Source organism: Lygodium microphyllum, chromosome 11 (assembly GCF_053477565.2).
Source record: "Lygodium microphyllum isolate KBCC chromosome 11, Lygodium_microphyllum_v1.1.10, whole genome shotgun sequence".
In the NCBI taxonomy this organism is placed as follows: Eukaryota; Viridiplantae; Streptophyta; class Polypodiopsida; order Schizaeales; family Lygodiaceae; genus Lygodium; species Lygodium microphyllum.
Genome location: NC_141145.1, coordinates 19,735,587 through 19,749,800, shown reverse-complemented (window position 1 = coordinate 19,749,800; position 14,214 = coordinate 19,735,587). Strand labels below are relative to the sequence as shown.

General features: G+C 39.9%; 1 protein-coding gene across 1 annotated transcript; it reads right to left on the bottom strand.

Moving 5' to 3' along the window:
* Positions 1-11,501: 11,501 nt before the first annotated feature.
* Positions 11,502-13,882, bottom strand: LOC148028603 (keratin-associated protein (DUF1218)). Its single transcript, XM_087688878.1, has 3 exons — positions 13,689-13,882; positions 12,235-12,449; positions 11,502-12,018 (listed from the first exon to the last, which is right to left on the bottom strand). The coding sequence occupies exons 1-3, from the start codon at positions 13,779-13,781 to the stop codon at positions 11,721-11,723; spliced, it is 606 nt and encodes a 201-aa protein (XP_087545004.1). The 5' UTR covers positions 13,782-13,882; the 3' UTR covers positions 11,502-11,720.
* Between the last annotated feature and the right edge of the window lie 332 nt (positions 13,883-14,214).

Genomic DNA, 14,214 nt, shown 5'->3' with positions numbered 1-14,214 from the left:
TTACTGTTGCATATTTGTTTTGTAATATTATTCGAGAGCCATGCTTGCTCTTATGAAAATTCTAACAACTCCCAAACTTAGATAGGAAGGCTTGGAACTAGGTGAGGTTGTGCGCACTAAACTTGTAATTGCTTTTGATAGAATTCATTTCCTTAACCCAAGAATTATGCATTAATCAAAAGAAGACTAGTCAATGGCCAAAAATATAGGTAGGGTATTCAAGTTATGAAGGGAACCTTAGACGCAAAACCATATGTATAAGGTCTCATTCTTGTGTATGAAACGTGAGAGTTTTCCTTCTTGCCTCTACCTTATCCATTGAGAGAGAGAGAGAGAGAGAGAGAGGGAGAGAGAGAGAGAGAGAGAGAGAGAGAGAGAGAGAGAGAGAGAGAGAGAGAGAGAGAGAGAGAGAGAGAGAGAGAGAGAGAGAGAGAGAGAGAGAGAGAGAGAGAGAGAGAGAGAGAGAGAGAGAGAGAGAGAGAGAGAGAGAGAGAGAGAGAGAGAGAGAGAGAGAGAGAGAGAGAGTGTGTGTGTGTGTGTGTGTGTGTGTGTGTGAGGGAGAGTGAGGAACCATTAGAGAACATCTTTTCCATCATTCATGCTGCTCTCTTCTTCTTATTCTCTTCCTTGCTGATAGCTTGGGGATCAAGTTGGGAGCCATCGAATAGTGGATTGATAGGCATCATGCTTAAATTGTGGAGCTATTGTTGGCAAAGACTACAATATGATAGGTAAGTGAGTAAGCTCTCTACATCTCATATCTAATCTCGAATTTATCCTCTTTATGGATTGATAATGCTCGATTGGATAGATAAAGAGTGTTGCTGCTACATGAGAGATAGCATGGTCATCACAATTGAGACTCTTGAGTCAATAAGAGTTTTTTTAAATGTCCCATTGTTGAGTGAAAAGCCCAATACTTTGGTTTGTTGTTGGGTTAAAAGTGGAATTCACCATAGTTGCATATATGCTCTTATTGTGCAATAGAATAGGGAACTTGTCAATGGGAAAGGCACTTGAAAACATTACATGACTCGTTTAGAAAGGGATGGATTGAGATGAAATTGATACATTAGTTAGTTAGTTAGATTGGTATTTTAATTTTCTTAAAATTGGTACTTATCAAATTGGGATATGTATAAGGTAGGAAGAAGGAAGAAAGTTGGAAAAAAAGCTCTAAAAACATGGTGGGGGGGGGATTCACTTTTGAAGTGTTTGTATAACTCATTGCGATAGCCAAAGGACTCCATCGCATGATAAGAATTATCACAAGCATAAGGTCATGTCACAAGGTCCTTCATGGCACATAAAGAAACCGAGGAGCACTTTTGTGTTATGTGTTTGGGGATGCAAGAAGAAAAGAGAAGTGATAAAGACTTTTTCTTTTGTATGTGTGGTTGTTGCAAAAAGAGAAAACCCTTGCTTTTGCATGTGTGGGTTTCTTTGTGCTTTTGTTTTTGCATTTTATTGTTGCTTGTTGAGAGAGGGGGTTGACATTAGGAGCAATAAAAGTAGCAGACTTTGAGTTATATCACCATTGTCTTTGCATCATTGAAAAGCGAGAAAAGAGATAGCATTGGTAGTCTTGCTTCCATTTGTCCTTGCCTTGTGATTTTTTATTGGTACATGGGATGACATCATCAATACTACTGATAGTAGGTTTGACAAAGTGATGACACCATTGCTACTATAGATAGTAGTCACATCCTCGTGATGCATTGTTGTTGCTCGTGAAGTTGCTTCTGGATAATCACCCATTCAAGCCACGGCTTGTTGCACCACTTTGATTAATGCATCCAACCTTCGCTAGCCCCATTATTGCAATCACCTATTAATGCCTTACACTGCTGACACACACTGACTGCCACCTTTAACATGACAGTTGAGGAGCAGACACCTATTATAAGTTGCTCGCCTTAGACTCGATGATTGAAGTTACTTTCCTTTTTCAAATGGAAAATACTAATCTAAAATCTCGTCAAACTATTAATGAGTGATCAAGAGCCTTCTATTTTCAATAGGTAAATCATGCCATGGTAGCATCAATTGGGCATGAGGCATCCAACATCAATCATGCCACGCAGAGTAGAAGAATATTGACTCTAGCGCATGGTGGATGGTGATTGAATCTAGCTCTCCACAATCTCTAGTACTTCTTTCATCCAACACATAAGCGAGTTTATTCCAAAGTAACCAGAGGAAATGTTACAAATATCACATATGGATCCTACCTGTATGCTGGTGTACTACCACCTCCTCCAACTGATCCAGTACCTCCCTCTCCACCTTCAGAAGAGTCAGAACCTATTGATATAGAGGATCTTGACTCCCCTCCTCCACTAGTCATTCAGCGAAAGCGCTTGAAGTGTATGGTAGATAAAACTCCTTCAAATATTCCTTCAGTCACAATTTCTGCTACATCTGGCAGTGACCTCCCTGCCTACCTCACATGTAACAATTTGTTCAGAGTACATAGAGAGGGTTCCTTGGACATATCAGTCCCTTCATTGAACAGTTTAGTGTTGGGAGATGCCATTCCATTCCTCTGTAAAGACATCCAGAGTTCAATTGAACTTTTAGTGTGACAGCCTGTGCTCAACAGCTATATGCTTCTTTTTATGAAGAACTGATGCAGTCCAAAGACTAGTTGCATAAGGCAACATCAGAGCCCATATGGATTGTGACAAAATTGGATCCAACTTAGGTACAGCTATCTAGCACATATTAGCATGATTCAACACCTAAGAAAATTCACTCCACCAAATGTTGCTTTATATACAAAACATGGCTCTTCCCATAAACTGACACATGGCATTGATGTGTTCAATTCATAAAGGTGAAGTGCATCACATGACTTGCTTTTTCCAGCACATCACCTGCCTCAATCCATGAATAGCATGTGATGATTATTTTTCTCTACTCTAGCACATCAATAGACTCCACATAGTCCATTACATAACCTTCTCTCTCTAGCACACAGATTTTCTCTCCATCACATAGCTTCTAGTCTATTTACATAGGTTAACCATCACATGCACCTAACACTCCACCACAAATCATCCCACCATATACAGCTGACGCTCTTATCATTGTAATACATCACATAGTCACATGCCATCACATAGCCTCTCCACTACTTAGGCTTTTGGTAATGTCAATCCACCACATTAGTAGCTTAAGTCCATCACTTAGTCACCATGGCACATAAGCCTTATAGTCTTTGAATCTTCCACATGCACACTCCATCGTAAAGCACAACACACACACCACTATACATACTCAACTATATTAATCACGCACCCATCAAACCACACAATGCTCCAAACCACACAACACACCCATCTACTTCACAACACACAATACACACATGACATTTGTCACACACTAAGCACTGCAACCTAGTCACATGCATTACACACTCCACCCACATACATCACACACACTAGGCATTCCACTAACACACACACACTTCTAGTCATGACACAAGGCACTACTTGCACGACACACTCACAACACACACAATGCACACTAAATTACATTGCACATGCAACCCACATTGGTTGTTGGTATAATCATGAAAGACACACACAAAACACACTTACCCACACACACATTGCACCATGCATTGCACTCACCACACCACACATGCACTAAGCCAAAAACCTAATCGCACAAAGAAACGCACATGATACACATGTAGGACATTGCACACAACACATAGCTACAAGTTTGTGAGCACACATGTACTTAAGGTATGATCCTTCTAAGAAGGCTTAGGGGAAAAATACATTGACCACATACCTACACCACTCTACAATTGAGAGTAGGTGCTAGTGCCTTACAAGTAGACGAGGCAACTGAACATTGCTTGAGGCACCAATAAGTAGGAGACTACAAGTTGTTTTTTTTCCACCTTTGCATCTAATAGAGGCACACCCTCCACATCATTGACTTGCTTTACCCTCTTAGAAGTGTCCCTACACTACATACAACATGTACACACTTGCTTCACACTATATGATAATTGATTATGCATAGAGAGGTGATACTCCAAGTATTAAGGTCAAGCATACCTGAAGGGGCTAGTGTTCTTGCCTCCATACCCTTGGAAAGTCCAGCATTCAAACCATTGACTTGTGCAAGAATTGCAAAACCACATAGAGATACATTATAGAAGTTCTACACTTCTATTGCAACAAGGGGAAAAGAACCTATTGTGCTTGAAAGTAGCCATAGATAATTCATATAACATTCATCCATTTGAATTCGTGATATAGTATGGGTAGGCAAGGAAGCCATAGCCTCAAGAAATTTCTGATAGTGCTCCTTGGAGGGGACCAAACACAACTTTACCTAATCTTTAAGCTACTCTAAGATGAGGCATTGACCAATAGAAGAGCAAGCTACACTTAAGAGGGGAGTATAAACTTTGTAAGTGTATTTTAGTGTTACTAAAGGGAGTTGCACCAGGATGAGATCTCAAAGTGTTACCCAAGCCTTCATCTCTAATAGTGTGTGGAGTACTTAAAGAGACCTTTTGTCCAATATACCACAACTTGAACACTCTCAAATTTTGATACATTCAACAAAAACCCATAAGCCTAATTGGTCTTGGTAAGCATGGAGTTAATTTGGATAATGACACTTTGCCTAAAGTGTCTACTAAATCACAAACTTAACCTATTGACGGTGAGTAGTTCAAGCTATAGCAAGTTGCAATGTCCATCTTAGAGAAACCTATCTTGAAGCATATCCAAATGGCAAAAGAAAAATTAATCACTCACAATTTTGCAATTGTATGAGAGCATTAATGGGTTTTTGCCACTAGGGTACTATTTCACATCACTCGTAGGCACACCACACTAGGTTAGGTCACCTGGACTTGTATGTCATGCCACACAGTAGGCATCTAGGCACTAGTCTCTTGGATTGGAGTGGGATTTTCGAGAAGTGTTGCAATGAAATCCAATCATTTCCATGAGTGCATCTAGACTAACAAGTGACTCAATGGGTTCCAAGAGAGCATCGCTTTGACCTACAACTACTTGCAAGTTAGTGTGAAAAATGGACTTAGCAAGACGATACCAAGACCCATCCATACTTTTTACCTAAACTTGAGGAGCTTGTCTCACTGCATTGGTGAACTTGTGGAGTGGCTAACCAAGAGGGCATTGCTACTAGAATCTAAGAGCACAATGAGCATGACACTTAGTTGGCCTAAGTTTTTGGCCTAGGTTAACTAAGAGGAGTAATTTCTTAAAGAGACCACAAAGAGGAAAATTGAATGCTACAATGGTTAAAAGCATAGAGACATTTGAGCTTGCAAGAGTCCAAGGAGCCAACAACTATTGAGAGCAAAAACAATAGTGATTAGATAATCCAAGCACATAGGAGACAACAATTATTGAGAGCAAAAATAATAATCATTAGATCATCCAAGCACAAGGGCATAAGCAGGGAAAATTTGTAAGAACATTTGCAAACTAGGGCAAGGTCAAAGTTTGAGTACTTGAGAGATAGAAACTTAGAGATACCAAGAAAGCACTTATGAGCCTAAGGAGTTGAGGCATAAACATGCATGGATTGTAATGCAACTAGAGCTACTAGAGTGGAACTCCTTGCAAGGGTGAAAAGACAAGCTTAGAGAAAAGACTTGCTAATCAAGATACTAACACATTATTGTATTGCTTAGAGAAAATACTTGGTGCTTAAGTCTACAAGTCTTGAGACACATGAGTAACTAGATATTGACAAGTATTCCCATCCACTTGATTGGTAAGATGATAGAGCTAGCACAACAAGAGTAGCTTCACTCATATGTGTTGAGGTTCTCCAAAACATAATGGGTCTAGTACTAGCTTGATAGGACCTAACATCAAAAGAGCCAAAGCTATGAACACCAACCTCGAGATAAATAACTAATCCCACTAGCCTATCTTAGAGTCAAAATGATTGCAACAAGAGAGCATATCATTGAAGCTCTCATTGATGAAGAAGAAATTTTGACATCTTAACCTACGATGCATGGACTAAGATTGGACATTTGAAACTTGTCTTGATAAACATAGCTAGTAAGCCATATGGAGTAGATTCATATTTGCTCATAGGAAAATACAAAATTCTCATGACTATACAAACTAAAAGGATACCCATCATTTTTTACGTGTTTCCCAATCGAACAACATAAAGTAGACTATGAAGCCCATAAGTTACACTTGACCCTATTTAGCGCCAAGATAATCAATGCTTTCAATAAAAACACCATTTCCAATTCTAAATGAAAGGGTAAGTTACACTTGACCCTATTTAGCGCCAAGATAATCAATGCTTTCAATAAAACCACCATTTCCAATTCTAAATGAAAGGGTAAGAACACTACCTCCAAGTCAAGCGAAAACCTAGGACAGAATATCAAAGATGTTCTAAATGAACTAATCAAGGCTCAAGTCAAGAAATCGAAGCCACTTAGTCAACATCCTTGTAGCATGCAAACAATGATCCTAACTACTAAAAGAGCCACAAAACAACTTCAAAAGTAGTGAGGAAAAGATTGGTACATAGAAGAAAATACCCTTGATAATATAATCACAAATGTCAATGAATATTTAGTACAACACCACCATGGGTCTCCAAAATGGTGCTATGTGGTCAAGGGTAATATGTGGGAAATCCATGTATCTGGTTGCTAAAACCACCCACATAGCCCACATACCAAGTCTTCCGTAAAACAAGGAAGAAGCAAGAAGGGTAAAAAAAAAGATCATTAGGATTTTAAAAAAGGAGATCGAACTAGTCAAGATAGAAACTAGAAAACCAATTCTCACCTACCAACAAAAGACACATAAGATCACTACAATTAAGATGCAATCACTCAATACAATTGCCAATTCCACAAATATATTTACAATGGTTGATGGCTAATGAGCTATCAATTCAAAACAAGGAAACAAAGTGACGCTCTCATGACATTTTTGAATCCAAGAAGGAAAACTTAAAGAAAGAGGAAGTAGTGCTATACAAGAAAGATATGCACCAACAAAAGATAGTTGTGAGTCTATAAGAGAAACATATCATTTCTAAAAAGCCAATAGGAAGCATAAAGCAACCTCCATCCAATGGTGCTGCCCGAGCTAAGGAAGAAAGTCCTTAGGAAGAGATGAAATCCCCACCTATAATTACCAAGAAACAACCCAAGATAGTTGGTAGTGCAACTAAGTGTCTGAAATCTCCTCAAATCAATACAAGCCTCACCAATGCATGTGATTCTTCAATGAAAATACTTGCTACAATGTCAAGGCTCATGCGTCAATCCTTTTGGTGGCTTAGCATTCACATTATGTGCACTATGATGCATTGATGGTGTGAAGAGTCAAATTCCTTTTTCGTGTTCCACTTCTCAATCTGTCACACTTTCCAGTGCTTTTATAAGGCTCAAAGTCTCATTGTATGGCACATGTATATGTATTTTTTTAAAATGAAATAAGAAATAAATACGCCTACATATTCACAACATCACACCTAGGGATCCTCAAGCTAGGTATACATAGTGGCCTTGGTCGGTTGGCTCCATCTCTAACCCCTAGCCATTTCTTTCAATTTCCCACATTTACTCAAGGCACATCAAGGGTAGGATATACCCAAGAGCTTAGCTCAACCTATATGCCTAAGTCACACGCACTTTCGTAGAGATCATGTCCTTCAAAATGGCTTTGATTGGATATACCGAAGAGCTTAGCTCAACCTATATGCCTAAGTCACATGCACTTTCTTAGAGATCATGTCCTTCAAAATGGCTTGCTTGGTTATAATGCCTTGTCCAAATGATGTTTATGCATGATCTTCTCCAAGTGACCTTCCCCTCAACATTGACAATTCTTTCCATTGCTTACTACTAAGATACCTTGCTTCATCAATCAATGTGACTAAAATGAACATTACACCAACTAGGTCCTCAAATGTGGGATAACATTACAATCTTTCTAGGAATTTGATCCATCTCCTAGTTGCATTGTGTACTTTTATGCCCTCAAGGAATGCATGTTGATATAGGTACACTAAAGATCACAAAGATGATCCAACATCTATGTGGGCCACTCATCCTCCATTTCTCTCATCCCTTACCTCTTTTGCAATAGTGGCATGTACATGAAGTCGTCATCCTCATGTCATAAAAAGCTATAATGCAAGGCACCTTCTAGCTTTGATAGCCCCAAATTAGTCAAACCTCAAATGAGCCCATTCCTTTGGATGATTTATGGCAATTTGTTGAGCTATCCCTGCCAAGAACCATGATCTGGAATAGGAGTCGTCCTTATGCAAGATAATCATCCCATAGCCTACTCTAGCTGTAAACTCAAACTATGATTGCCCCCACTATGGAGGGTCCACCTTTGACGCTAAGTGCCAAGGAACTAGCACTTGTCTAGGAGGGGGATAATGTTAATTGTGTTTTGAAGAATGAACCAATAGAAAGACAAAGTGCAAGTGCTAGAAGCTACCCAAAGGATGCATACATTTTGATCTTCAACGAGATCATTTTATGGGACACATATTTTTCAAAAGACAATATGGTTTAAGTTGCATTGAAAATGAGAGTTCAGCTTGCTCCCATGTAAGTTGTACTTATTTCCATGAATCCGCAAGTCAAGGCAAGATGCACAATGTAATTCACATATTAGAAAGGGTCATGGACCTCATAAGAAGCTTGCAACTAGATTAGAATCTATCATGAGACCATGAAAAGGATAGGATGTCCAAGAGGGTGAAAACCCTAAAATATTCATATACAAGTGATGGAAGAGAATGGAACCAACTATCAATGTGTGCGCAAACTTTGAGTCTTCTTGTCCTTGCTATTGTTTTGCATGCTTGTGAGAGATTGGAGAAAGAGGGTGAGAGTGACAGGGAGCGAGGATCTAAGGTGCTAAAGCTCAGTCTCTTCTTATTTCTATCCATCAGATCTTGGTTAGAGGTAGAGGACGAGTGAGGAAGGAGAGTGAAGCTCTTTTTGCCCATCTTCTCCCCCTACTCTCCACATATATGTGAAGTTGATAACAAAAACTTAGATGACATAAAGAGCAACAATTGTATTGTGGAGTATGCAACAAGCCTTGGAGTGAGACGACACTGAAGTAGTCAATACTTACTAGGCTAGATATCAGTTGACATCTATCTTTTCTTGTTTAGAAATGATAGGTGCTAGATTGGTTTGAGTAGACTGCATACACCAAGCTAGAAGCTAACTTGCTTTGGAGAATAGTGAGCTCTTGCAAAGTGATACTACCCCCAGCACGTCACCTCCATCGTCACTTGTGCTACCTCCACTTGCATCATGAGACATGCATGCGAAGTGTCTTTAAGCATCCATGGTCAAAAGTAGTACTATAGGGAAGTAAAATACTTGGATTCCTCTAATTCAATTGCTTCTTGCTCATCATCATTCTTACATGTATTGGCTTTGAGAGCCTGAGCGTGAGCTACTCTATAATTCAATTCCAAAAAGTTGCCTTACTATCCAATCCAAGAGAAATTTTCTATGCCCACACCCATCCTTCAATCAGCCTTTAGCTATGATTTGCCACAAACACATTGCTCCATCAACCACTTAAATAGTTTGCTAGCTAGAATTCTCTTTACTAAATTACATGTGCATATCACAATGTTTTGAACACAATGACAATTCCTTTCTACTAACAAAAACCCATTTCTAGCTTTGGAAAGTATATAGCTTGACACTCTTTGCAAGACAATAACTTGCCTCTTCTTTAGGCTCATCATTTTAATGACCGAAATGTTTGGACTCCTATCAAAGTTCCACATAATCAAATGGTATTAAATTTTCTTACAAAATAAACAACTCAAAATTGTCATGACTACCCACTTGCATGAATTTGTAGCTCACAAGTTGCCTACATATAATATGTATCTTCCCCTCTCACAAGGGTGTGTTGTCTCCGCAAAGCTCTTACCACATTGTCCACCTTCAAATGTCCCATTATCTACCCAACAGATAAGCACATGTATATGGGCGGTCCCCAAGTAGCATTATGATATCACTACCATGACCTAGTTTGGGTTGTTAATATGGCTCATTTATACTCAACCAAACATCTCTTATGTGGCCACCCTTCTTTGTTCATGAATAATTGGTGCTCCAATCTATGCATTGGTGATACTTACAAGGTGCCCATTCACATGAGATTTTGTATGGAATGGGAGTCGCCCTTTCAAGTTGGTCTAAGTATCAGGAAACAACCTATCATTGCTTTTTCGTTGACAAAGATAGAGCACCATGCAATGTGCTGCTCAAGGAGGTGGTTTGGCTTCAATAGATGATGACATTGGTTTTTGTATAGGTGGGACCTACTCTTCTTTGACTAGACACCCAAAGCTTCTTGTTCATGGAAAAAACTTTGTTGATCCACCACCACTATGTTTAAGAGCATGTCTTGGATGGAGAGCTAAAGTTGATTTACTATCCTAAAAGCAACAATAAAATAGACATCTTCATAAAGGCCCTTCCATTGCTTTCCATGTGCCTTCTTGAACTTTAGCCTCCCAAAATGTAAGAGGAAGCATTACTAGTCAATGTATTTCTGATGTCATCTTCAACTTTGGTAGATTTCAATGGAGGTTCAAGAGTTCTTTGTGTTAGTAAATGCAATTGATACGTCATATCATCCAGTACATTTCAGCATGCTTCTCTCGTGATTTTCAACCTGATGTAGGTGCATTTTGGAGGCAGTGCCTCATGAAGCTGGCGAAAACAGTTAGTCCATTTATGGATGGTTTATCTCCTTGGGTAGCAGGTCAATCAGTTTTCACCTCCACCACCAATAAAAGGTGGCTGCCATTGCACCTCCCGCATCTAGCCTAATCACCACCTTCGTTCTCCTCATCATCACCTGCATTCTTCTTCATCAACCTCTCATTTTGGCGCCTTCACTAACATGCTTCAACATTTGTGCTTGTACTCATTTATTGCATTTTCTTCTCAGGCACTTTGCCTCTTTCTTTTCATGGTTATTTACATTCTCACTGCACCTATGCATAGACATGCTTTTGAGATGAGCCAATCCTAAAACGGATAAAGGAAGAAGAATAAAAGAGAGAAAATCAAATTGCAGTTATCACCAAACTTTTAAGTCTAAAAAAGAGGAAAAATGTAAAATGTAAGGTCTTTCCCAAGTGTCCTCACGATGCCCAAGAAGTACTGAAAGAAATAGCTTTACCTTTGTCCTTGTGCAAAGGAACCTGTCCTTGTGCAAAGGATGGAGCAACGGAACCTACTTTTTCATCCACATCTGTGCAGTGTTATGATCAAGTCTGTCTTTCTTAGTATTCAAGAAGTAAAGGATTCTCCTATAGCTTGCTCATCTTTTGAGAAGCTGGAGGAACTTTCATGCAAATGTCATTTCAATTTGCAGTGTGTTACAATGCAAATTTGGGTTTGCTTACTTATGTTTGCTGTTTCATTCTTGGTTAGCTTAAGATGTAAAGCATTTACAACAACAGGAACCAACCCTTCTTTTCAAAGCACCAAGACAATGAACATAGGATCTTCGTGGACCCAATCCCACAAAAGATTATGTATACAGGAGGATTTCCTGAGCTGAAGGCCTGCTCAGAGGATAATTCAAATAAATTAGTTGGTTCATGTAGTATGTCAAATACTGTATGATTTTACTTCATCCTACTCATCACCACCTTGCTTTGGAACCTCATGCCTTTGTGGCCGGGTGTGGAGCAACAGCAGTGTAGTCAGCAGATACCACTTGACCATAAGAGCCCTTTCCATCTTCCTCATACAGCTCCAAATGATCTTCTCTTGCATTCATGGTTAACATCTGACAAACCAGCCAGAAAAGGGTGGTATCCAAGGCTAGAAAAGCAGCCCCTCCCATCAGGCCAGTTTTTGCTGTGGGGCAGGTTGGCATTGAATGAACATTATGAGAACGGTGTAAACTCTCTGTCATGGTTGCCCACAAAAGAAGCCCTTCTGCCACAAAGAAAAGAAGCCTGCATGCATTCGACCACACAGAGAAGGCAAGGCTTCAATTAAGAAAGCCCGAAAAATTTGACGCGTTATATAAAATGACTTTCAATAGATAAAAGTGGTAGCACACTTATAGTTTTGGACGTTAAATTTTTCCTAAATATGAAAAAAGAGAATTTAGTTTCAAGGATTATAGATAAAGAGTAGAATTTGCCACTGGTGGGGAATAATAATCTTACACTGAAAGGCAGGTAAAGACCACGAGAATTTTACTCCTTGCTAGTGCAGCCAAAGGAACAGCCTTTTTGCCGTACGGATAGAAAATTGACACACAGCCTAATATAGAAGCAACAACAAGGAGAACCACAGAAAGGGCTCCCAGCGGCACATATGGATCAGAGGGATACACACAAACAGTTAAACCATCCTGCTGTGTTGGAGTACCGCTTGCAGGCTGTTAAAAACCGAAAGAGATTATCAGACTGAATATTCTTGATAGCAAACAGTTTCGGTTGATTACCAATCATAAACACAGAAATAACACGAGCAACTGCACTTCAATCAAGACAACCCAATAGGCACCACACTAATCTCCGGACACTTGGTACCCAAGCTCTCCTGCAATTTGACAAAAAGGAAGATAATCTCTGTCCATGACAGCTTAGTGCATATGAACAACCTGCTGCAGCCAGGTGGTCAACTGCCAGCAGCTCCCCTTCCTGGGAAGATACTATTCAGGCAAGATAAGCAGATATCATACACGTGTTTGAACCACATGAGCATGGATAGTCGCACAATCCAAGGCAATTTTTAACTCAGTATGACCTGCTCGCCCCGAAACTATACTTCCAACAATGGGCATCACAAGTTAGTGGTATAGCTTTGCAACGTCACAGACCCAGTCCCTAGACACTCTACCATGAGCTCTGTATACTATCGAGCAGAAGTCAAGCATGCATCAGAAGTGTGGAACGTGCATTAGAATCGTTTGGGTGCCAGATAGAACCTATCTAGAATTTAGGTCATTAACAGCATCGGCAACCCTTATTGATCTTCCCAAGTCTGGTTTGATGCTGCTGACACTGTGCATGCTGGGACGTCCTTCCTTCTGATGAAATGTTCACAAATAATCCTGCTTCAGGGCTCTCTGATACACTAGTGGTATTAACGAAGTCTACATTTGAAATTATTATCCTTTCATCAGACTGCATGAGCATTGCGAGCTTCTGCAGGGGTGCCAGCAGTCCTCACCAGATCCTTATCTTCTTTCATTCGGTTATAAGAAAACACCTGCAATCTAGGTGCTATAAAGGGGTTCCATCTACTGAAAAATCACCCTGCCCCCTGCTCCCCCAAAAAACAAAAAACATGAGTTGTTTGTTTACTACTGCTAGACTTCATTGACATCATCCTCCCTAGACGTCCAACAGAAATCTCTGTCTACAAGACCTAAAAGCGAATGGTCTTCCTCCCGCTCTTCGATCCCTGTCTCTAGCAATACCTGCGATTGTTATTAAGCGACAGTCCAGACGTGAGTCAAGCCATATGCAGCGGTACTACTGTGATACCAACAGCAATTCCGCGGCATCGGTCAGTTTTCTGTCATACATATCGTGCGATCGTCTACCATGAGACGATATCGAGCATGGAGACACGCAGTATGGTACATAATAGCAACAATCAGGAGAAATACCTTCTTGTTCTCAGCGACAATACCGAATATGAAAGACAGGATGCCGGTGAACGCAGTGGCGAACGCTAGGATGGTAGCTTCACCGAAGGCCATGGCCGCTGGAGGAAGACCTTAAAAGCGGAGAAAGAAGATCGGAACAGAAATTAAGGCAGAGTAGAAGTGAAGTCCAACTTTGTTTGATGGAAAGAAGGAGAAGACAAAAAGAAAGCCAGTAGTAGGCTAGCCGGACGGACGGCCAGACGACCAATTTCCGAGAAAAATAACGTTTTTCCTGTTCAATTAAAAAATGCTAAAATACCCCTTGAATTTGTACAAATTCCTTAATACCCCTTGACCACGCACAAGCTAATGGTGAAGCTAAAAGCTCCAACAAATTTGTGATGTAGATCTTGAAGAAAATTGTGGAAGCAATTGCACTAATTGAGATCAAAAGCTCAATTTTGCATCGTGGATTTTCTACATTGTATACAAAGTCACTATAGGTATGGCTCTATTCCCATTAGTATATGGGATGGAAGTTGTGGTA

Excerpts from the sequence above, each read along its gene's own strand:
- LOC148028603 (XM_087688878.1), bottom strand. The coding sequence starts at position 13,781 with ATGGCCTTCGGTGAAGCTACCATCCTAGCGTTCGCCACTGCGTTCACC. Across the intron at positions 12,450-13,688 it reads TTGTCGCTGAGAACAAGAAG|CCTGCAAGCGGTACTCCAAC; the intron begins GTATTTCTCCTG and ends GGTTTTTAACAG. Across the intron at positions 12,019-12,234 it reads GTCTTTACCTGCCTTTCAGT|GCTTCTTTTCTTTGTGGCAG; the intron begins GTAAGATTATTA and ends GAATGCATGCAG.